Here is a 26,460-nt window from a genome sequence, read left to right on the forward strand (position 1 = left end):
TTTGCAAAGATACATTTAAAGTTTTCCCACCTCCATGCAAATAAGTTTTTAAGGATGGGGACCATGTCTTTTTTGTTTACTATTACATTTTCAGCACCTGAATCACAGTAAGGATGTCAAAACATATCTGTAGACTGAATAAATGATAGCTTTCTGGTATCAAAATTTAGTCTTCAAACAAACCCCAGATCCTTCAGCTGATGCAATTCCGATTGTTAAACCGGACAGGTCTACGCTGATGTTGGAAGGATAAGGACCAAAACAACCATGTCTTCTATAACAACAAAAGTCCTACTAATGATTCAATTCAGAATGTTGGGTTGGGAAAAAGGATTTATGGTCTCCTTCCCTTCTTCTTTTGTGTCCTTCCTCTGCAGAAAACTACTCAAAAGTAGACAAGATTGCTAAAAACTATCCATTTCCTAACTTTATATTTTTATGAGGGGTATTCATACCACAGAGATATGGAGATCCTTTTCAGAAAGAAGGGAGGAGGAGTTAGGAAAAGAGAAAGCTGGGGCAGAAAGGACAGCAAATGAAAACTTCATATAATAAGTTGTTAAGATCAAATGAAAACTTCATATAATAAGTTGTTAAGGTTCTCAGCCAACCGACCTCTCAACATCCAACTGTCTTGATCTTTTTGGCTCCTTTCAGTTTATCTATGAAAGATCACACTCTTTTTCAAGGAGGAGAAAAGCTGCAAAGTGTAGCACTAGATTCCTATGTTGTCAAAGAAGGAATTGGCTACAAAGGAGAAATTTATCTGACAGCCCTCCTCCATAAAATAGAATTACAGCTATCTAGTTGGTTCAGAACTTTTGTCCCTTATTTACCAATGATTCTTCTCTTAAGCTAGATGCAGACTTGGCACAAAGGGAGCATTTTTGGTAGATAAGCTTTCTGTCATCTTTTTGTTTTCCAAGAAACATCAGTTACTATCCTGAATGGTTAAAGACAGAACAGGTGCAGTATCAAGTGGGGAAAATCATCATTAATAGTTTTTAGTTATTAATCCATATGAAATTTAAAACAAGATGAAGATTTAACATTTTTTCACTGAAGTACATTGACTTTTTTTTAAATTATGTAAATGTTTCAGTGTGGAAACTTTCAAGCATACACAAAATAGAAAGACTATTACAATGAATCTCTATACGCCTATCACCCAGCTTCTATAATTATCAAACCCATAGCCACTCCTGTTCTATCTATAATCCTACCCACTTTTCTCTGCCAAGATTTATTTCTCTCTCTCTTACAATGAAGTACATGAATCTTAAGGATACAACCAACTTTTACATGTATACTGACATACCAGAGTCACAACCCAGATTTAGGTACCACAGGAGGCTCTCTCACATGCCCTTCTAATCAATATTCACCCACCTACAATGTAACCATTATTCTGATCCCATCCTTATAGGTAATTATGCCCATTCTTCACTTTCATATAATGAAATTAATAGACTATAAGCTTTTTTATGTCTGGCTTCTTTGTCCAACATTATGTCTGTGAGACTCACCCACCATTGCTTATAGACATAGTTCATTTCTTTCTTCTATTCCCATACATGAACATACCACAGTTTATTTATATCATCTCATGTTGATGGACATTTGAGTTATTTTCAGTGTTTTGATATGATTAAAACTTCTATGGATATTCTTATACACATGTTTTGATGAACACAAGCACTCATACCTGTTGGGTATGTAGCCAGTATTATTATTATTTGGCATAGTATGCATGTATGTCCAGCTTTAAAAGATACTGCCAAATGGTGGTTGTACCAATTTACACTCCCCAAAATAACATGAAACCACCAGCTGTTTTACAACTTTGTCAACACTTGATATTGTCAGTTTTAAAATTTTAGTCATTCTGGTAGCTATGCAGTAGTACCTCATTATAGGTTTAATTATATTTCCCTGACAGATAATGAAGTTGAACATTTTTTCATATATTCTTTTATAAAGCATCTATTTAATTCTTTTGCCCATTTTTGGAAATGGGGTGTCTGTTTTCTCCTGATTGTTAAACGTTTTTTCCTTATTAATTATTTCCTTATTAATTGGTGAAAGTTTTTATATTCTAGAAATGAGTCCTTTTTTTTGGTTGTATGTATTATAAATTCTTTCTTCCACTTTTCACTCTCTCAATGGTGTCTCTTTTGGATGACTTAAAAAATCTTAATTTTAATGAAATCCAATTCATCTATCTTTTCATTATAATCAGTTCTCTTTGTGTTGTTTAAGAAATTCTTTCTTAAGGTCATGAAGATTTTCTCCTTAAGTTCCATCATTTAATATTTCACATTTAGGTCTACAAGACAGCTCAAATTAATTTAAATGTATGGTGTGATATAGGGGTCAAGGTTTATTTTTAAAATATGGACCCAGTTGACCTATTATTATTTTAGCATGATTTATTGTAAAGATCTAGCATTATTTGTCATAAAGATAATTCTTTCCCTATTGAACTTCCGTGGTGCCTTTGTTATAAATGAGGTGATTATGAAAAGTGGGTTTGTTCCTGGACTTTATGTTGTTCCATTGATCAGGTCGATTATTCTTATATAGATTACACACTATCTTAATTACTATACCTTTATATCAAGTCTTGATGTCTGGTAGTATGACTTTGCCCCTTTGTTTTTCAAAGATTTCTCATAGTCTAAAGCACAAAGCACAAGCTTCTTTGCATATGTAAGGGTCTCTTTTTCAGAGTTCAAGCTTTTATAAATAATCACAGTGTTTGATACTTGCAAAAGGAGGCATTCAATTAATATACACTGATATGAATTAGGTTGGAATGTGAGTTCTTATGAGAGCTCATAATAACAAGAAAAAAGTGAAACACTAATGTTACCACCCCATATCCTTACTACAAAACTGGAAAATATAGAGCTTTATCATAAAGAGTTAATGCCACTTTTTACAAAAGTCACGTGGAATGGGGAAAGGCAAGCAACATGTTGATGGTGATACCTGTGCTTGAAACTCCCTCAAACAGGTTATCATGTTCCTATTGCCAAACCATGTAAGCATTAGAGTAAAGAAGGGGGGAAGGAGAGAGAAAATAAAAGGGAATTTTCTTCCAGAGGAGATTTTTGTCCCTTGCTTTCTTCCTGTCATGGAATTTTTAGACTACCTATGAGGGGTTCTCAGAGCATACTGACGTACCATCCGCTATACAGCTAGTTTTAAGAGTTCTATTTTCGAGAGGCTATTATGGAGGGAAAAGAGAGGACGGCAGTCCGTGAAGTTATCTAATCTATAGTTTTGCTAGCACTGCTTAAATTGCTTTGGCAGGAATATCAGTGCATTTCATGGTTGGAAAAGAACTTTTTTGTGTGTGAATAGTGAAAGCAATCATTTTCAAGTATGCTTGCCAAGTTCTACAATAAAGAAAAGACTGGCTAACACTCTGCATTATGATTTAGTGCTATCTGATGAGAAGGCAAAAAAAAAAAAAGACCTTAAAAATGTTCTACTAGGTCTCTGTAAATATTCTCTATATTTTGATTTTCACAAGTACACATTTAATTCTAACTAGTTTTGAAAACACCTTTAATTTGGCTTTTTTTTGAGCCTCGAGAGCAATCTTTCTTAAATCCTCAGTCTGTTTCTGTAACTGTTCATTTTCCTGCTGAAGTTTCAGCCTTTGTTCACTGACAAATCCACAGTTCTCTCTCTCAGACTCCAATACATTTTGAAGTTTCTGAATCATTTCTTGGCAACGTGATATCTCTTCCGAGGAACTGAATAAAAAAAACAAAACAAAAGGAACCTTTAAACTTAATGAAATGCAACAGAAGTCAAGAAGTCTGTCTATATTTTACACTGTAGACCTGTTTTCTTTGTTCTGAGCCATTTCTCTTCACTATAGACTTAAACTATGTGGTTTCACAATGTTACGTTACACGAGGCAAGTACGTTCAATTTAAGCAATCTTAACTAAGAATAGATAAGCTGAACTGTTATCACTCACCTAGAAAGTCAATGTGAAACCTCTTTCAAATTTTTACGAACACTGAGAATCACTGTGTAAAGAGGACTTCAAGGGGACAAACTAAAGCTAATGGTGAGGAAGGTGGAGTAGATAATAGTCAAAACTCCTTTCATTATCAATCAACTCTGTAGGAAGACATTAGCTGACTACAATAAATTATGAATTATAATAAGACCCAATTCATATTTTCCTGTTACATGTCTTAGAAACGGTTTTTATAAACTTCTAGTTGTATAAACTTCTTGTTTTATCACAGGTTAAATAGGTTATATTTCTGGAACTTTCTCAACAATGGATTATTGAGTGACACAACCTCCAGACATGTATCTTGTTTCAGTATACTGCTAATTTTTATTCCTATCTTTTAAATTTCCATCTTTTCAATCCCAGATAATCAAATACTGTGAACATTCCCTGGTCAATAGGTGTCACAGGGAATATAGAAGGTCCTTTACCCCCATAATACTTGTAGCCCCTTCTTTCCTATCTCAACTTTGGCTTATTTCTAATGAAATGATGGATCTAGGCAATGATCCTCAAAAAATGCTCAAGTCAGAGAGATGCTGAGATCAAAAACAACGACACATTATGTGCTTCCAAACAGGAGTCCAAAATATTACCATTTATAAAGCATTCTTACAAAAAAAGTGAAAGCTGAATCAGATCAAGCCTCTTGATTTAGTTGTTAGTTTTTAGGAACTGCATGGGGCAGGAAACAAGGTAAATGACACCACATATATGCATATAGGTAGAGGAAACTCTACAATACCAACAACCCAGTTTTCCAACAAATTATTTATAAGAAAAAAATAGAGAAAGGAGGAGATTCTTAGAGAAAAAAAAATATATATCCATCCCCATATGTACACATACACACACACACACCACCTTTCCTTTATCCATTTTTCTGTCAACAGACACTTAGGTTGTTTCCATATCTTGGTTATTGTCAATAATACTGACTGCAATGAACATGGGAGTGCGGATATCTCTTTGAAACAATGATTTTGTTGCCTTTGGATCTATACCCAGAAATAGGATTGTTGGCTTATATGGTAGTTCTATTTTTAATGTTTTGAGGCACCTCCATACTGTTTTCCATAGTGGCTGTACTAATTTACATTTTCACCAACAGCATAGAAGCGTTCTCCCTTCTCCACATTCTTGCCAACACTTGTTATCTTTTGCCTTTTTGACAAAGGCCATCCTAACAGGTGTGAGGTAATACCTCACAGTGGGTTTGATTTGCATTTCCCTGATAATAAGTGATGATGAGTACCTTTTGATATATCTATTGGCTATCTAAGTCTTCTTCTGGGAAAAATCTGTTCAGGTCTTTTGCCTAATTTATGTGTTTTTTTCTTTTTCCGTTTTTTTTTTTTTTTTTTCTTTTTTGCTCTTGAGTTGTTAAGTTTCTTACATATTTTGGAAATTAACTCCATATCAGATGTATTATTGGCAAACATTTTTCCTATGTCATAGGTTGTCCCTTCACTCTGTTGACTGTTTTCTTTGCTATGCAGAAAGTTCTTAGTTTGATGTAATTCCACTGGTCTATTTTTGCTTTTGTTACCTGTACTTGTGGGGTCATATTCAAAAAAACCGCTGCCAAGACCAACGTCAAGAAGCTTTTTCCCTATGTTTTCTTCTGGTAATTTTATACTTTCAGAACATACATTTAAGCCTTTAATCCATTATAACCTTATTTTTGTACATGGTGTGACATAAGGGTCCAATTTTTCTTCTTCATGTGGATATCCAGTTTTCCCAGCACCATTTATTGAACAGACTATCCTTTCTCCATGTGTGTTCTTGGCACCCCTGTCAAAGATCTATTGACTACAAATGTGTATTTATTTCTGCACTCTCTACTCTGTGCCATAATCTATACATCTGTTTCATGCCAGTATTGTACTGTTTTGATTACTAAAGCTTTGTAATATATTTTGAAATTAGGAAGTGTGATGCATCCAGATTTTTGTTCTTGCTCCAGACTGCTTTGGCTATTCAGAGTCTTTTGAGGTTCTTTATGAATTTTAGGACTTTTTTCTATTTCTGTGAAAACACCATTGGAAATCTGATAGGGATTTTATTGAATCTATAGATGGCTTTGTGTAGTATGGACATTTTAACATTATTGCTTCATTCAGTTTATAAACACATCTTTATATTTATTTGTGACTTTGTCAACTTACTTCCTCAATGTTTTTTAGATTTCAGTGTACAGGTTTTTCACCTCCTTGGTTATAAATTCATTCTAAGCATTTTATTCTTTTTGGTGGTATTGTAAATGGAATTGTTAATCTCTTTTTCATACAGTTTGTTGTTAGTAAATTCATGTATTTGTTCTAATGGCTTTGTGGTTGAGTCTCCAGTTTTCAATATATGGGATCATGTCATCTGTAAACAAAGACAATTTTACTTCTCTTCCAATTTAGATACGTTTTGTATTTTCTTCTTGTCTAATTTCTCTAAAACATACAGTACTATATTGAACAGAAGTGGCAAGAGTGGGCACTCCTGTCTTTTTCACGATCTTTAAAAAAAAACTTTCAGTTTTTCACCACTGGGTATGACATTAATTGTGGGCTTGTTATATATGGCCTTTCCTATGTTGAGGAACATTTCTTCTACATCTAATTTGTTGAGAGTTTTTATTACGAATTATATTTTGTGAAATGCTTTTTCTGTATCTATTGAAATGATCATATGAATTGTATCCCTCATTCTTTAATGTGGTGTTGTATCACATTTATTGATCTGTGTATGTCAAAAGCATCCTTGCATCCTATGTTTTAATCCCACTATGATCCTTTTAATACACTCTTGAATTTTTCTTTTTAGGATTTTTGCATTTATGTTCATCAGGGATATTAGCCTGTAATTTTATTTTCTTATAGTATCTTTGTCTTGCTTTGGTATCAGAGTAATGTTGGCTTCGTACAATGAGTTTGGAAATGTTCTCTCTTTTTCAATTTTATGAAAGAGTTTAAGAAGGACTGGCATTAAATCTTTAAATGTTTGGTAGAATTCATCAGTGAAGCCACCCGGTTCTGAATGTTTCAAAAATCCAAGGAGGTTTTTGTTTACTGATTCAGTCTCCTTAAGAGTAACTGATCTGTTCAGATTTTCTATTTCTCGTATGGTTGTATGTTTCTAGTAATTTATCCATTTCTTCATGGTTGTCCTACTTGTTGCCATATCATTGTTCATAGTAGTCTCCTATGGTCCTTTATATTTGTGTGGTATCAGTGGTAATGTGTCCTCTTTTATTTCTGATTTTTATTTATTGAGTTTTTTCTCTTTTTTTCTTAGTCTAGTTACAGGGTTGTCAATTTTGTTTATCTTTTTAAAACACCGAGTCTTAGTTTGGTTGATCTTTTCTATTTTTAAAAAAGATTCTCTATTTCTGCTCTAATCTTTGTCATTTCCTTCCTTCTCCTAACTTTGGGCTTAGTTTTTCCTTCTTTTTCTAGGTCCTTAAGGTGTAAAGTTGGGTTGTTTATTTGACATCTTTCTTTTCTTAACGTAGGGCATTTATCACTGTAAACTTTCCTTTAAGAACTGGTTTTGCTGCATCCCATAAGTTTGGTATATTTTGTTTCTATTTTTGTTTGCCTCAAGATATTTATTGATTTCCTGTTTGATTTCTTCTTTGACCCACTGGTCGCTCAGGAGTGTGATATTTAATTTCCACCTATTTGTTAATTTTTCAATTTTTCTCCTGTTACTGCATTTCAGTTTCATACCATTGTGATTGGAAAAGATACTTGATATAATTTCAATCTTCTTACATTTGCTAAGACTTACATTGTGGCCTATCATATGATCTATTCTGGAGAATGTTCTGTGCATGTTTGAGAAGAATGTGCACTGTGTTGCTGTTGTATAGAATGTTGTTAGGTCTATTTGTTCTTTAGCATTGCTCAAATGTGCTGTTTTCTTATTGATTTTCTGTCTGGATGATCTACCTATTGTTGAAAGTGAGGTACTGAAGTTCCTTAGTATCATTGTTTGCTCTCTATTTCTCCCTTCAGTTGTTAATATTTGCTTTATTATACTTAGGTGCTCTGATGTTGAGTGCATATAGTGTTATGATTGCTATTTTCTCTTGACAAATTAACCCTTTTATCATTATAAAATGACCATCTTTGGTCTTGTGACAGTTTTTTACTTAAAGTCTACTTTGTCTGATATAAGACACCCTGCTATCTTTTGGGTACCCATTTGCATGGACTATCTTTTGCCATCCTGTAACTGTTAGTCTATGTGTTTCTTCATATTTAAAATCAGTCCCTGGTAGGCAATGTATAGCTGGAACTTGATTTTTAATCCATTGAGCCTCTCTATGTATTTTGATTGGAGAATTTAATCCACTTACATTAAAAGTCATTATTAATAGGTAAGGACATAACTATTGCCATATTGTTAATTGTTTTCTGTTTTGTAGTTCCTTGGTTCCTTTATTACTATTTTGTTGTCTTCTTGTTGATTTTTGTACTATGCTTTCATTCCCTTATCGTTTGTGTACCTATTACACATTTTTTCTTTGTGACTGGCATGAGGCTTACATGAAACATCTTAGAGTTAGTCTATTTTAACCTGGTAACAACTTAGCTTCAATCACATAACAATCTCTACAATTTTACTTCTCTGCTCTCTCACATTTTATGTTATTGATGTATAATTTACAACTTTTTATACTGTATATCCACTGACACATTATTGTACCTACTGTTATTCAAAAAATTTATCTTTTAACTTCTATACCAGAGTTAAAAGTGATTATGTACCACCATTACAGTGTTAGAGTATTCTGAATTTGACTATATACTTATCTTTACGACTAAAGGTTTATACTTTCATGTTTTTATGTTGCTAATTAGTGTCCTTTCATTTCAACTTGAAAAACTCCCTTTATTATTTCTTGTACAGTAAGTCTAGTGTGATGAACTTCCTTTTGATCTCTTTTTTTCTGGGAAAGTTTTTATCTCTACTTTGTTTCTGATGGAGAGCTTTGCTGAGTATAGTATTCTTGGTTCCTAGTTTTTTCTTTCAGCACTTTGAATATATTATGCCACTCTCTCTTGGCCTGCAAGATTTCTTCTGAGAAATCCATTGATAGTTTTATGCAGGGGTGGAGGGAGTCCCTTGTATGTGATGAGTCCCTTTTCTCTTCCTGTTTTCAAATTCTTTTTTCTTTGACTTTTGACATTTTGATTATAATGTGTCAAATGAAGCTCCTGATGTTCACTCTATTTGTTGTTCTTTGGTCATCATGGATCTGGATGTTCATTCATTACTCTCCCCAGATTTGGGAAGTTTTCTGTTATTATTTCTTTAAATAAACTTTCTACCCCTTTCTCATACTTTGCTCCTTCCAGGATTTTCATAATGTGGATACTGATTCACTTCAAGATGTCTCATAAATCATGTAGGTTTTCTTCACTCTTTTTTCATTCTTTTTTCTTTTCTTCTCACTGCACGATTTCAAATGACCAGTCTTTGAGTTTGCTGATTTTTCTTCTGCATGACCAAGTCTGCTGATAAAGCTCTCTGTTGAATTTTTTCAGTTCAATCACTGTATTCTTCAGCTCTAGGATTTCTGACTGATTCTTTTATGGTTTCAATTTCTTTGTTAAACGTCTCATTTTGTTCATGTATTGTTCTCCTGATTTCATGTAGTTGACCATCTGTGTTCATTAAGCTCCTTAAGACAATTATTTTTAATTTTTTGTCTAGAAGTTCATGGATCTCCATTTGTTTTGCATTGATTACTAGAGCCTTATTAGTTTTCTTTGGTGGTGTCATGTTTGCTTGATTCTTTGTTGCTATCTGTGCATTTGAAGGAGCAGACTCCTCTTCCAGTCTTTAGACTGGTTTTGGCAGCTAAAGACCTTCTCCTGTCTTGTCTCAGAACTGATGGGACTGCCTCTGGGATCACAGCTAAGTGGGACTGAAACCATGTCATGTGGTTGTTGCCAGGTCCATGGTTGGCAGACCTGTAACCAGGGGTGCAGTCAGGTGTTGTGTCTGTTAGGATTCTAAGGTGCTCCTGTCATGTTCACTGGGCTGGCCTATGGGCAGGCAGAACTGCTTCTGGACTGTGGTAGGGTGGGACTAGAGCTGGGTCACAGACTGCTTCAGGGATCATAGTCAGGTCTGAGGCCTGTAATGGGGGCATCTACAAGAGTGGCTTCTGCTGGGTCCCTTGGGTGAATCCCTGGCCATGTAAGACTGCCTCAAACTGTGGTAGAACAGGGCTGGATCCATGTCTTGTGGCTTTTGTTGGGTGTGCAGTCTGGTCCGTCACTGGCAGACTTGTTACCAGGGGCACAGTCAGGTGTGGCTTCCAATGGTTCCATTAGTGCTCCCGTGAGGTTACTGGGCTGGTTCCTGGATGGGCAGCATTATGTTCAGGCTGCAGGAGAGTGGAACTGGAGCTGGGTAATGGGAATGCTTCGGCGGCCACAGCCAGGTCTGAGGTTGGCAGGCCTATTACTGAGAGTACCTATAAGGGTTCCTTCGGAAGAGGCTAGGTGCGGGACTGGGCAAGGAGGGCTGGAGTCAAATCCACAGGAAGATGGGGCTGCTTTGGGTTCATAGATGGGACCACAGTTGGAGGGCCTGCCACTGGTGTGCAGGCATGCCTCCTCATTTTTGGGCTCCACTAAGGCTTTGCAACCTCCTACCTGGATTCCAGTGCTCCCACAAAGGCATTTTTGTCTATGGATGCCTGCCAAATATTTGTTTCTGTGGAGAGACATGGGCTGGGGACCTCCTATTCTGCCATACTGCTGATATCATTCCTCTTTTAAAATAACTATTAAACATATTCTGTAACAGAGATCAAAACTTCATTCAACTTGAGTAAGTTTTACTATAGTAAGTAATACTCTGGGGGGAAAAGGTAGAGAAATATTCAGAATGGATAGGCCAGATTATAAATCTATCATTTTAATAGACAATGTAATAAATACAAATGATGGATTATTACTGAATATTCAATACCTCTGAGTATAAAAGCAATAATTATAAGCAAGCTACTGTAATAGCTGCATAGTTAGTATGAAAAAAATGATCTTATGAACATCCTATTTAACTGCCAGAAACAAGAAACTTAAAATAAAATGGTACAGTACTGTATCTTTTCTTCCTGAAGAAATTAGTTTTCAAAAATAATCTTGAAAAGAAATACTATTTGGTGCTAAAAAGTCTTTTTTCAACATAAGATATAATTATGAGTCCTATAAAAACTAAAAAATCTCAAAAATTGTATGAATTCTGAAAATCCAAAAGAATAACTTACTTTATTTCAAGTTGTTTCATTTTATTTTCTGCTGTCTTAAGTCTTAGCTGAAGATCATCTTTTGAACGTTCGGCAACCAGGCATCTTTGGTGCATTTCTTCTAGTTTTCTGTAATCATTTTCATTTATTCTGCCTTCAAGGTAAATCTGCAGAAGAGGCTTATATGTATATTACTTTGCACAAGGAAATTATCTTAAGAAATTATACAGTTTAGAAACTGAAATAAATGATGAGAAATAAAAACTCATGATCATGTGTTCATCTGTCCCATTATAACATTAGAATATAACAATAATTAATTTTGGTTGTTTCACATTTACAAAATAAAATGCTGAAAACTGACATATAAAGTAATTGCTTATTTTTTGAAATTATTCAGGCTCATTATACTATTCAAATAGTTTTAATAAATGCTAGAAAGAAATATAAAATAGCTGAAATTAAAAAAATACTCTAAATGTTATCACTTGGAGACAACTGCTTTGATTCTTTGATGACCACTTTTAAGATAATTCTGTATTGCAATATTCAAAAGTACAGACACATTCTGTGGTGCAATGAGTAGAACTATCTGAAAGTGAGTCCAGAATCTCTAGGTTAACCAGACAATGATCTAGCTGAAATGGGGGTTTCCCCTTCGCTAGCAGAAGTGGTTGTATTCAAGCTCTGCTTCCTGTGAGACTGGGTTTCCACCTATGACAGAGAGGCTGTAGCATCCCATGAACTGCAAGGTCTCCAGGTGCTAGGCAGTTCACATTTTCAGACACACCCTACACACAGGTACCCTCCAATCCAGAATGCTTGGCCAAGTAACCTGTGTTTTCTCGCACTGACAAGACTGCTTTGTCACTCCTGCTCTACAAAAAGACAGAGTATTAAAATGTCAATGTCCTGCTACTAAAATACAGACCTATACTGCAGGACCAGCAGTATTTTGACTATAGCATACCTGTCTGTGGAAAACTGGGAGAAGAGAAACCTGTGACTTCTCTTTACCTGTTGCCTTTAGTCTTGTAGGTTTTACATTTCCCCAATAAAGCCTATTCCTTAACCTATGCCATGTGATATTAAAAAAATTCATCCCAAACCCTGATGGCAGGTCCAATCTAAATGGAACCTAGCCCTATTCCATAACAGAGGGAAACTCAGAAGGGATCAACCTTGTAGGAGTGGTGACCATGAATGGCCTACCCTGAACATAATATGCATATTTCTTTTTTTCTTCCCCCACAAATGGGATTATATACTATATTCTCCTTTGTAAATTACTCTTTTACTATCTGATGTTGTCATAATCTTTTATATCAATAATACAGATATAACACATGTTTTTTATAACACATAGCTCTTCTTTGAAAATCAAACTCTGACTCTACCATTTACTATTTTTTTAACATTGGGTAAATTACTTAACCTCTCTATGAAAGTTCCTAATGCAGCACCTAAAACACAATTTGATTTGCTGAATCAAATTTAGCTCTTTTTCTCCCCAAGGTATTTTAAAAGAGTGGGATATTTACTGCTAAATAAAAAGAGTTATCTAAGTAAGAAATAAATTTCAAACTATAGACTTCTTGCAATATTCGTTCTCAAATGTCACTGGGGTAAATATTCTTTCCTAACTGTGATTAAAAATCTGTGTTTTTAAAAAGGTAAAAATCATAGCATTTTATAATTTTTTTGGTTATATATACTTTCTATATTTATAGATGGCCTACACCCAATAAGAGTTGGCAGAAAATTTAAGAAGAAAACAAAATAAAATTTAATATTGGGATGAGGTCTAAGCAAGGAATACAGTTACTTTGTAAAATTTATACCTTTAAGTAAAAAGTTCAAATAATGTGGCCACTCTTGTTAAGAAATGTATACAGGCAATACCAGTACTTAAATGCAGATTCTGATAATATTCCAAGCAAATAAAAGCACTCACCAGGAGAATACTTATAATATAGGGGTTGCTAGTAGATAGTATGATGAAAGCAGACAGTAATGCTGAATACTTGCAGTTGGGTTTTAGGTAGTTATTTTTTCCTTTTTCTCTTTACCTTTTCTAGTTCTTCTTCCACTGCTTTTTTCTCCCTAATGCCTCGTTCAATTTGGCCTTGTTTTTCAGCACACTCCTATAAATTCAAATCATGGTGTAAATAAATATATTTGTAAAACCTTAAGAAAAATGGGGAAAAACAGAAAGGAAGATGATATGTTCATAATAAGAATACCACACTTACCCTATTTGTATAGCAGGACCATATTGATTATTAGGGGAAAAAAACAAAAATGAAAAATTCAAATCTTCAAAGAACTACCTATCTCAGGATTTCAGAGATCACCTCTGGCATAGAACGCCAAGAAGTTCTAAGTAAACATACTAGATGGAAAACAGAGGCTGAGGGATTCTGGGGAGAAAAAAATAAATCAGACCCCTTTCTCATACTACAGTTTTCCTTTTCATATACTCTTACCACATATTTTAAAAGGTAACAAAGAACTAGACAGTGACACAACACCATAGGATAACCTATGGCCTAAAAGATGAATGGGTATATAAATTCTAGAACAGTTAATTTTCTTTGGCAAAACTTATAAGCAGCCAGTGGACACAGTAAAAATGTTTCATTAACATGAACATAAAACATTTCTGACTCGAAAGGTTTTAATCAGTAAAATCAAACAAGCATATCAATACTCAATAAATTTAAAATTTTGCAAATGAGACTAAAACTAAGAACAATCATTATAACGACCGGCTCTTCACAGCTATTTGTTTTTCTCTATTTTTGAGAATGGGTGTGGTTATTTTCTACTATTATGCGCTGGATGAACCTGCTTTGCTGACAGTACAGGGCTAATATTCAATTATCTTTATCATAACTTTATTTTACAGAAATACTATATAACAACATGTTTTTAAAGTTCAAAATAAGCTTCTAAATTATGATCCCAAATTAATGAACTCTGATTATAAGAAGATCTTTAAACCTATGTTGTAAATAAGATTATTAATCTAAATTTATCTTTTATTAAGATAGAACTGTTAGTGTATAAGATACATAACTTTATTTTTTTTAACATCTTTATTGGAGTGTAATTGCTTTACAGTGGTGTGTTAGTTTCTGCTGTATAACAAGGTGAATCAGCTATACATATACATATATCCCCATAACCCCTCCCTCTTGCGTTTCCCTCCCACTCTCCCTATTCCACCCCTCTAGGTGGACACAGAGCACCAAGGTGATCTCCCTGTGCTATGCGGCTGCTTCCCACTAGCTATTTTACATTTGGTGGTGTATATATGTCCATGCCACTCTCTCACTTCATCCCAGCTTACCCTTCCCCCTCCCCGTGTCCTGAAGTCCATTCTCTAAGGCTGCATCTTTATTCCTGTCCTGACCCTAGGTTCTTCAGAGCCATGTTTCTTTTATTTTTTAGATTCCATATAAATGAGTTAGCATATGGTATTAATTTTTCTCTTTCTGACATACTTCACTCTGCATGACAGTCTCTACATTCATTCACCTCAATACAAATAACTCAATTTTGTTTCTTTTTATGGCTGAGTAACATTCCATTGTATATATGTGCCACATCTTCATTATCCATTCATCTGTCAATGGACACTTAGGTTGCTTCCACGTCCTGGCTATTGTAAATAGTGCTGCAATGAATATTGTGCTACATGACTCTTTTTGAATTATGGTTTCCTCAGGGTAACTGCACAGTAGTAGGATTGCTGGGTCGTATGGTAGTTCTATTTGTAGTTTTTTAAGGAACCTCCATACTGTTCTCCATAGGGGCTGTACCCATTTACATTCCCACCAACAGTGCAAGAGGGTTCCCCTTTCTCCACACCCACTCCAGCATTTATTGTTTCAGATTTTTTGATGATGGCCATTCTGACTGGTCTGAGGTGACACGTCATTGTAGTTTTGATTTGCATTTCTCTAATGATGAGTGATGTTGAGCATCCTTTTATGTACTTGTTGGCAAGCTGTACATCTTCTTTGGAGAAATGTCTATTTAGGTCTTCTGCCCATTTTTGGATTGGGTTGTTTTTTGATATTGAGGTGATGAGCTGCTTGTATATTTTGGAGATTAATCATTCGTCAGCTGCTTCATTGGCAAATATTTTCTCCCATTCTCAGGGTTGTCTTTTCGTCTTGTTTATGGTTTCCTTTGCTGTGCAAAAGCTTTGAAGTTTCATTAGGTCCCATTTGTTTATTTTTGTTTTTATTTCCATTCCTCTAGGAGGTGGGTCAAAAAGGATCTTGCTGTGATCTATGTCATAGAGTGTTCTGCCTATATTTTCCTCTAAGAGTTTTATAGTGTCTGTCCTAACATTTAGGTCTTTAATCCATTTTGAGTTTATTTTTGTGTATGGTGTTAGGGAATGTTGTAGCTTCATTCTTTTACATGTAGCTGTCCAGTTTTCCCAGCACCACTTATTGAAGAGGTTGTCTTCTCCATTGTATATTATCTTTATCAAAGATAAGGTGATCATATGTACGTGGGTTTATCTCTGGGCATTCTTTCCTGTTCCATTGATCTATACTTCTGTTTTTGTGCCAGTACCATACTGCCTTCATTACTGTAGCTTTGTACTATAGTCTGAAGTCAGGAAGCCTAAGTCCTACAGCTCTGTTTTCCTTTCTCAAGATTGCTTTGGCTATTCGGGGTCTTTTCTATTTCCATACACATTGTGAAACTTCTTGTTCTAGTTCTGTGAAAAATGCCATTGGTACTTTGACAGGGACTGCATTCAATCTGTAGATTGCTTGGGGTAGTAGAGTCATTTTCACAATGTTGATTCTTCCAGTCCAAGAACATGGTATATCGAGACTCTGGGAGGGCTCACGCCAAGGAGTACTTCCCAGAACTTCTGCTGCCAGTGTCCCTGTCCACACGGCGAGCCACAGCCATCCCTCGCCTGTGCCAAAGACCCTCCAACACTAGCAGGTCTTTCGCAAGGACGTGAGCCTCTGTCAACATCTGGCACTGTCATCCCTACCCAGAACCATACCCAGAGGCCTCAGGATATGACCACAGTACATCTGGTAGGAGCAGCAGAAGGCTCCTTTCCTGACACCCAAGGTGGCTTGAATAGCATGCCACAGAGGTGTTTATCCAGTGAACAACCTATAGTCAGAAAACATATCTTCAGTAGTCTGTGTTTGAAAACATTAATATTCAAATGCAACAATATTGCATTGGTTTTCAATGTCTAGCTTTTTCTTGTAACCAGTGAGTCATCAAGGCTTGCAGTTCTTGCAGAGAAGTACACTAAAGATTAAGAATACTAAAGTTGGATTGTCACATCGCAGCGTTCTTCATCAAGATGCATCAGAAATATATCTACACATGGAACAACTCCTACAGAACACCTACTGAATGCCGGAAGAAGACCTCAGGCCTCCAAAAAGGCAAGAAACTCCCCACGTACCTGGGTAGGGCAAAAGAAAAAAGAATAAACAGAGACAAAGAACAGGGACGGGACCTGCACCAGTGAGAGGGAGCTGTGAAGGAGGAAAGGTTTCCACACACTAGGAAGCCCCTTCCCGGGTGGAGACTGCAGGTGGCAGAGGGGGAAAGCTTCGGAGCCACGGAGGAGAGCACAGCAACAGGAGTGCGGAAGGCAAAGCAGAGAGGTTCCCGCACAGAGGATCAGTGCCGACGAGCAATCACCAGCCCGAGAGGCTTGTCTGCTCACCTACTGGGGCAGGCAGGGCTGGGAGCTGAGGCTCGGGCTTTGGTCGGAGCGCAGGGAGAGAACTGGCGGCGTGAACACAGCCTGAAGGGGTTAGTGCACCACGGCTAGCCGGGAGGGAGTCTGGGGAAAAGTCTGGACCTGCCGAAGAGGCAAGAGACTTTTTCTTCCCTCTTTGTTTCCTGGTGCGCGAGGAGAGGGGATTAAGAGCGCTGCTTAAAGGAGCTCCAGAAACGGGCGCCAGCCACGGCTATCAGCGCGGACCCCAGAGACGGGCACGAGATGCCAAGGCTGCTGCTGCCGCCACCAAGAAGCCTGTGTGCAAGCACAGGTCACTCTCCAAAACTCCCTTCCGGGGAGCCTGTGCAGCCCGCCACTGCCACGGTCCCGGGATCCAGGGACAACTTCCCCGGGAGAACACACGGTGCGCCTCAGGCTGGTGCAACGTCACGCTGGCCTCTGCCACCGCAGGCTCGCCCCGCACTCCATACCCCTCCCTCCCCAAAGCCTGAGTGAGCCAGGGCCCCCGAATCAACGGCTCCTTTAACCCTGTCCTGTCTGAGCGAAGAACTGATGCCCTCCGGCAACCTACATGCAGAGGCGGGGCCAAATCCAACTCTGAACACCAGGAGCTGTGTGAACAAAGAGGAGAAAGGGAAATCTCTCCCAGCAGCCTCAGAAGCAGCGGATTAAATCTCCACAATCAACTTGATGTACCCGGCATCTGTGAAATACCGGAATAGACAACGAATCATCCCAAATTGAGGAGGTAGACATTGAGAGCAAGATTTATTATTTTTTCCTCTTTTCCTCTTTTTCTGGGTGTGTATGTGTATGCTTCTGTGTGAGATTTCGTCTGTATAGCTTTGCTTTCACCATTTGCCCTAGGGTTCTATCTGTCCATTTTTTTTTTGTTTTTTTTGTTTTTTTTTAATTTTACCTTACTTTATTTTCTTTTCTTTCTTTCTTTCTTCCTTCCTCGCTCCCTCCCTCCCTCCCGTCCTTCCTTTCTTTCTACTTGTTCTCCCTTTTATTCTGAGCCGTGTGGATGAAAGGCTCTTCGTGCTGCAGCCAGGAGTCAGTGCTGTGCCTCTGAGGTGGGAGAGCCAATTTCAAGACACTGGTCCACAAGAGACCTCCCAGCTCCACAAAATATCAAACGGCAAAAATCTCGCACAGATCTCCATCTCAACACCAACACCCAGCTTCACTCAACGACCAGCAAGCTACAGTGCTAGCCACCCAATGCCAAACAACTAGCAAGACAGGAACACAACCCCACCCATTAGCAGAGAGGCTGCCTAAAATCATAAGGCCACAGACACCCCAAAACACACCACCAGACGTGGACCTGCCCACCAGAGAGACAAGATCCAGCCTCATCCACCAGAACACAGGCACTAGTCCCCTCCACCAGGAAGCCTACACAACCCACTGAACCAACCTTAGCCACTGGGGATAGACACCAAAAAATATGGGAACTATGAACCTGCAGCCTGCAAAAAGGAGACCCCAAACACAGTAAGATAAGAAAAATGAGAAGACACAAAAGCACACAGCAGATGAAGGAGCAAGTTAAAACCCACCAGACCTAACAAATGAAGAGGAAAAAGGCAGTCTACCTGAAAAAGAATTCAGAATAATGATAGTAAAGATGATCCAAAATCTTGGAAATAGAATAGAGAAAATGCAAGAAACATTTAACAAGGACCAAGAAGAACTAAAGAGGAAACAAGCAATGATGAACAACACAATAAATGAAATACTCTAGAAGGGATCAATAGCAGAATAACTGAGGCAAAAGAACGGATAAGTGACCTGGAAGCTAAAATAGTGGAATTAACTACTGAAGAGCAGAATAAAGAAAAAAGAATGAAAAGAACTGAGGACAGTCTCACAGACCTCTGGGACAACATTAAATGCACGAACATTCGAATTATAGGGGTTCCAGAAGAAGAAGAGAAAAAGAAAGGGACTGAGAAAATATTTGAAGAGATTACAGTTGAAAACTTCCCTAATATGGGAAAGGAAATAGTTAATTAAGTCCAAGAAGCACAGAGATTCCCATACAGGAGAAATCCAAGGAGAAACACACCAAGACACATACTAATCAAACTATCAAAAATTAAATACAAAGAAAACATACTAAAGGCAGCAAGGGAAAAACAACAAATAACACACAAGGGAATCCCTGTAAGGTTAACAGCTGATCTTTCAGCAGAAACTCTGCAAGCCAAAAGGGACTGGCAGGACATATTTAAAGTGATGAAGGAGAAAAACCTACAACCAAGATTACTGTACCCAGCAAGGATTTCATATAGATTTGAGAGAGAGAGAGAGAGTTCAGCACCACCAAACCACCTTTACAACAAATGCTAAAGGATCTTTTCTAGGCAAGAAACACAAGAAAAAGAAAAGACCTATAATAACATACCCAACACAATTTTTCTTAATTGTTTCTTCCCATTTTCTCATGGGAATAGGAAAATACATATCGATAATTACCTTAAATGTAAATGGATTAAATGCTCCCACCAAAAGACACAGACTGGCTGAATGGATACAAAAACAAGACCTATATATGCTGTCTACAGGACACACACTTCAGACCTAGGGACACATACAGACTGAAAGTGAGGGGATGGAAAAAGATATTCCATGCAAATGGAAACCAAAAGAAAGCTGGAGTAACAATTCTCATATCAGACAAAATAGACTTTAAAATAAAGAATATTACAAGAGACAAAGAAGGACACTACATAATGATCAAGGGATCCATCCAAGGAGAAGATATAACAATTGTAAATACTTATGCACCCAACATAGGAGCACCTCAATACATAAGGCAAATACTAACAGCCATAAAAGGGGAAATCGACAGTAACACATTCATAGTAGGGGACTTTAACACCTCACTTTCACCAATAGACAGATCATCCAAAATGAAAATAAATAGGGAAACACAAGCTTTAAATGATACATTAAACAAGATGGACTTAATTGATATTTATAGGACATTCTGCCCCAAAACAAGAGAATGAACATTTTTCTCAAGTGCTCATGGAAAGTTCTCCAGGATAGATCATATCGTGGGTCACAAATCTAGCCTTGGTAAATTTAAGAAAATTGAAAGTGTATCAAGTATCTTTTCTGACCACAATGCTATGAGACTAGATATCAATTACAGGAAAAGACCTGTAAAAAATACAAACACATGGAGGCAAAACAATACACTACTTAATAACGAAGTGATCACTGAGGAAATCAAAGTGGAAATCAAAAAATACCTAGAAACAAATGACAATGGAGGCACAACGACCCAAAACCTATGGGATGCAGCAAAACCAGTTCTAAGAGGGAAGTTTATAGCAATACAATCCTACCTTATAAACAGGAAATATCTCGAATAAACAACCTAACCTTGCACCTAAAGCAATTAGAGAAAGAAGAACAAAAAAACCCCAAAGTTAGAAGAAGGAAAGTAATCATAAAGATCAGATCAAAAATAAATGAAAAAGAAATGAAGGAAATGATACCAAAGATCAATAAAAGTAAAAGCTGGTTCTCTGAGAAGAAAAACAAAATTGATAAACAATTAGCCAGACTCATCAAGAAAAAAAGGGAGAAGACTCAAATCAACAGAATTAGAAATGAAAAAGGAGATGTTAACAACTGACACAGCAGAAATACAAAAGATCATGAGAGATTACTACAAGCAACTGTATACCAGTAAAATGGACAACCTGGAAGAAATGGACAAATTCTTAAAAATGCAAAACCTGCCAAGACTGAATCAGGAAGAAAGAGAAAATATGAACAGGCCAATCACAAGCACTGAAATTGAAACTGTGATTAAAAATCATCCAACAAACAAAAGTCCAGGACCACACGGCTTCACAGGCGAATTCTATCAAACATTTAGAGAAGAGCTAACGCCTATCCTTATCAAACTGTTCCAAAATATAGCAGAGGGAGGAACACTCCCAAACTCATTCTACAAAGGCACCATCACCCTGATACCAAAACCAGACAAGGATGTCACCAAGAAAGAAAACTACAGGCCAATATCACTGATGAGCATAGATGCAAAAATCCTCAACAAAATACTAGCAAACAGAATGCAACAGCACATTAAAAGGATCATACACCATGATCAAGTGGGGTTTATTCCAGGAATGCAAGGATTCTTCAATACATGCAAATCAATCAATGTGATACACCATATTAACAAATTGAAGAGAAAAACCATATGGTCATCTCAATAGATGCAGAGAAAGTTTTCGACAAAATTCAAAACCCATTTATGATAAAATCCCTGCAGAAAGTAGGCATAGAGGGAAGTTTCCTCAACAGTAAAGGCCATATATGAAAAACCCACAGCCAACATCGTCCTCAATGGTGAAAAACTGAAAGCATTTCCACTAACATTAGGAACAAGACAAAGTTGCCCACTCTCACCACTCTTATACAACATAGTTTTGGAAGCTTTCCACAGCCATCAGAGAAGGAAAGGAAATAAAAGGAACCCAAATCCGAAAAGAAGAAGTAAAGCTGTCACTGTTTGCAGATGACATGATACTATACATAGAGAATCCTAAAAAAGCTACCAGAAAACTACTAGAGCTAATCAATGAATTTGGTAAAGTAGCAGGATACAAAATTAATGCACAGAAATCTCTTGCATTCCTATACACTAATGCTGAAAAATCTGAAAGTGAAATCAAGAAAACACTCCCATTTACCACTGCAACAGAAAGAATAAAATATCTACGAACAAACCTACCTAAGGAGACAAAAGAGCTGTATGCAGAAAATTATAACACTGATGAAAGAAATTAAGGATGACACAAATAGATGGAGAGATATACCATGTTCCTGGATTGGAAGAATCAACACTGTGAAAATGACTATACTACCCAAAGGAATCTACAGATTGAATGCAATCCCTATCAAACTACCAATGGCATTTCTCACAGAACTACAACAAAAAATTTCACAATTTGTATGGAAACACAAAAGACCGCGAATAGCCAAAACAATCTTGAAAACGAAAAACGGAGCGGGAGGAATCAGGCTCCCTGACTTCAGATTATACAACAAAGCTACAGTAATCAAGACAGTATGATACCAGCACAGAAACAGAAATATAGATCAATGGAACAGGATAGAAAGCCCAGAGATAAATCCACGCACATATGGTCACCTTATCTTTGATAAAGGAGGCAGGAATGTACAGTGGAGAAAGGACAGCCTCTTCAATAAGTGGTGCTGGGAAAACGGGACAGGTACATCTAGAAGTATGAGATTAGATCACTCCCTAACACCATACAGAAAAATAAGCTCAAAATGGATTAAAGACCTAAATGTAAGGCCAGAAACTATCAAACTCTTAGAGGAAAACAGGCAGAACACTCTATGACATAAATCACAGCAAGATCCTTTTTGACCCACCTCCTACAGAAATGGAAATAAAAACAAAAATAAACAAATGGGACCTAATGAAACTTCAAAGCTCTTGCACAGCAAAGGAAACCATAAACAAGACCAAGAGACAACCCTCAGAATGGGAGAAAATATTTGCAAATGAAGAATCTGACAAAGGATTAATCTCCAAAATTTACAAGCAGCTCATGCAGCTCAATAACAAAAAAACAAACAACCCAATCCAAAAATGGGCAGAGACCTAAATAGACATTTCTCCAAAGAAGATATGCAGACTGCCAACAAACACTTGAAAGAATGCTCAACATCATTAATCATTAGAGAAATGCAAATCAAAGCTACAATGAGATATCATCTCACACCAGTCAGAATGGCTATCATCAAAAAATCTACAAACAATAATGCTGGAGAGGGTGTGGAGAAAAGGGAACACTCTTTCACTGCTGGTGGGAATGTGAATTGGTACAGCCACTATGGAGAACAGTATGGAGGTTCCTTAAAAAAACTGCAAATAGAACTACCATATGACCCAGCAATCCCACTACTAGGCATATACCCTGAGAAAACCATAATTCAAAAAGAGTCATGTACCAAAATGTTCATTGCAGCTCTATTTACAATAGCCAGGAGATGGAAACAACCTAAGTGTCCATTATCGGATGAATGGATAAAGAAGATGTGGCACATGCATACAATGGAATATTACTCAGCCATAAAAAGAAACGAAATTGAGCTATTTATAAGGCGGTGGATGGACCTACAGTTTGTCATACAGAATGAAGTAAGTCAGAAAGAGAAAGACAAATACCGTGTGCTGACACATATATATGGAATAAGAAAAAAAAAATTCATGAAGAACCTAGCGGTAAGACGGGAATAAAGACACAGACCTACTAGAGAATGGACTTGATGATATGGGGAGAGGGAAGGGTAAGCTGTGACAAAGTGAGAGAGTGGCATGGACATATATACACTACCAAACATAAAATAGATAGCTAGTGGGAAGCAGCTGCACAGCACAGGGAGATCAGCTTGGTGCTTTGTGACCATCTAGAGGGGTGGGATAGGGAGGTTGGGAGGGAGGGAGATGCAAGAGGAAAGAGATATGGGAACGTATGTGTATGTATAACTGATTCACTTTGTTATAAAGCAGAAACTAATACACCATTGTAAAGCAATTATATTCCAATAAAGATGTAAAAAAAAAAAAAAAGAACATGGTGTATCACTCCATCAGTTTTTATCATCTTTAATTTTTTTCATCAGTGTCTTATAGTTTTCCACATACAGGTCTTTTGTCTCCTTAGATAGGTTTATTCCTAGGTATTTTATTCTTCTTGTTGCAATGGCAAATGGGAGTGTTTCCTTAATTTCTCTTTCAGATATTTCATCATTAGTGTATAGGAATGCAAGAGATTTCTGTGCATTAATTTTGTATCCTGCTACTTTACCAAATTCATTGATTAGCTCTAGTAGATTACTGGTAGAATCTTTAGGATTCTCTGTGTATGGTATCATGTCATCTGCAAACAGTGACAGGTTTACTTCTTCTTTTCCAATTAGGATTTCTTTTATTTCTTTTTCTTCTCTGATGGCTGTGGCTAAAACTTCCAAAACTATGTTGAATAATAGTGGTGAGAGTGGGCACCCTTGTCTTATTCCTGATCTTAGTGGAAATGCTTTCAGTTTTTCACTATTGAGAACAATGTTGGCTGTGGGTTTGTCATATATGGCCTTTATTATGTTGAGTTAAGTTCCCTCTATGTCTACTTTCTGGAGCGTTTTTAACATACACTGATGTTGAATTCTGTCAAAAGCTTTTTCTGAATCTATTGAGATGATAATGTTTTTCTCCTTCAATTTGTTAATATGGTGTAACACATTGATTGATTTGTGTATATTGAAGAATCCTTGCATTCCTGGGATAAACCCCACTTGATCATGGTGTATGATCCTTTTAATGTGCTGTTGCATTCTGTTTGCTAGTATTTTGTTGAGGATTTTTGCATCTATGTTCATCAGTGATATTGGCCTAGAGTTTTCCCTCTGTGTGACAACTTTGTCTGGTTTTGGTATCAGGGTGATGGTGGCCTCATAGAATGAGTTTGGGAGTGTTCCTCCCTCTGCGATATTTTGGAAGAGTTTGATAAGGATAGGTGTTAGCTCTTCTCTAAATATTTGATAGAATTCACCTGTGAAGCCATCTGGTCCTGGGCTTTTGTGTGTTGGAAGATTTTTAATCACTGTCTCAATTTCAGTGCTTGTGATTGGTCTGTTTATATTTTACTTCTTCCTGGTTTAGTCTCGGAAGGCTGTTTTTCTAAACCTTTGTCCACTTCCTCCAGGTTGTCCATTTTATTGGCATACAGTTGCTTGTAGTAATCTCTCATGATCGTTTTGTATTTCTAGTTTCAGTTGTTACTTCTCATTTTTCATTTCTAATTCTATTCATTTGAATCTTCTCCCTTTATTTCTTGATGGGTCTGGCTAATGGTTTATCAATTTTATCTTCTGAAAGAACCAGCTTTAGATTTATTGATCTTTGCTATTGCTTGCTTCTTTTCCTTTTCATTTATTTCTGATCTGATCTTTATGATTTCTTTCCTTCTGGTAACTTTGGGGTTTTTTTGGTTCTTCTTTTAGTGCTTTAGGTGTAAGGTTAGGTTGTTTATTTGAGATGCTTCTTGTTTGTTGAGGTAGGAATGTATCACTATAAACTTCCCTCTTAGAACTGCTTTTGTTGCATCCCATAGGATTTGGGTCATCATGTTTTCATTGTCATTTGTTTCTAGGTATTTTTTGATTTTCTCTTTGAGTTCTTCAGTGATCTCTTGGTTATTTAGTAGTGTATTGTTTACCCTCCACGTGTTTGTATTTTTTACAGATTTTTTCCTGTAATTGATATCTAGTCTCATAGCGTTGTGGTCTGAAGATATACTTGATATGATGTCACTTTTCTTCAACTTAGCAAGGCTTGATTTGTGTGTGACCCAAGATATGATCTATCCTGGAGCATGTTCCATGAGCACCTGAGAAGAAAGTGTATTTTGTTGGTTTTGGATGGAATGTCCTGTAAATATCAATTAAGTCCATCTTGTTTAATGTATCATTTAGAGCTTGTGTTTCATTATTTTCATTTTGGATGATGTATCCATTGGTGAAAGTGGGGTGTTAAAGTACCCTTCTATTATTGTGTTCCTGTCAATTTCCCCTTTTATGGCTGTTAGCATTTGCCTTATGTATTGAGGTGCTCCTATGTTTGGGTGCATAAATATTTACAATTGTTATTTCTTCTTCTTGGATTGATCCCTTGATCATTATGTGGCATCTGTCTTAGTCTCTTGTAATAGTCTTTATTTTAAAGTCTATTTTGTCTGATATGAGAATTGCTACTCCAGCTTTCTTTTGATTTCCATTTGCATTGAATATCTTTTTCCATCTCCTCACTTTCAGTCTGTATGTGTCCCTAGGTCTGAAGTGTGTCTCTTGTAGACAGAATATATACGGGTCTTGTTTTATTATCCTCTTGGGCAGTCTGTGTTTTGATTGGAGCACTTAATCCATTTACATTTAAGGTAGTCTTCGATATGTATGTTCCCATTACCATTTTCTTAATTGTTTTGAGTTTGTTATTGTAGGTGTTTTCCTTGTCTTCTTTTTCCTGCCTAGAGAAGTTCCTTTAGCATTTGTTGTAAAGCTGGTTTGCTGGTGCTGAACTCTCTTAAATTTTGTTTGGCTGTAAAGGTTTTAATTTCTCCGTCAAATCTGAATGAGGTCCTTGCTGGGTAGTGTAATCTTGGTTGTAGGTTTTTCCCTTTCATCATTTTAAATATGTCCTGCCACTCCCTTCTAGCTTGCAGAGTTTTGGCTGAAAGATCAGCTGTTCACCTCATGGAGATTCCCTTGTATGTTATTTGTTGATTTTCCCTTGCTTCTTTTAGTATTTTTTTCTTTGTATTTAATTTTTGCTAGTTTGATTAATATGTGTCT

At 36.8% G+C, this 26,460-nt stretch overlaps 1 protein-coding gene across 3 annotated transcripts in view; it reads right to left on the reverse strand.

The window, feature by feature from the left end:
* The window catches only part of SCLT1 (sodium channel and clathrin linker 1), a 253,924-nt gene that overhangs the window by 73,006 nt on the left and 154,458 nt on the right, over window positions 1–26,460 (reverse strand). For all 3 annotated transcript variants that reach the window (XM_029235194.1, XM_029235192.1, XM_029235193.1), the window contains exons 15-17: window positions 13,373–13,447; window positions 11,325–11,470; window positions 3,572–3,764 (exon numbers count right to left, since the gene is read on the reverse strand). In XM_029235194.1, coding sequence (XP_029091027.1) covers window positions 3,572–3,764; window positions 11,325–11,470; window positions 13,373–13,447 — 414 coding nt within the window. The remainder of the gene's footprint in view (window positions 1–3,571; window positions 3,765–11,324; window positions 11,471–13,372; window positions 13,448–26,460) is intronic.

This window comes from Monodon monoceros, unplaced genomic scaffold (genome assembly GCF_005190385.1).
Source record: "Monodon monoceros isolate NGI ecotype Baffin Bay Population unplaced genomic scaffold, NGI_Narwhal_1 Super_Scaffold_20, whole genome shotgun sequence".
In the NCBI taxonomy this organism is placed as follows: domain Eukaryota; kingdom Metazoa; phylum Chordata; class Mammalia; order Artiodactyla; family Monodontidae; genus Monodon; species Monodon monoceros.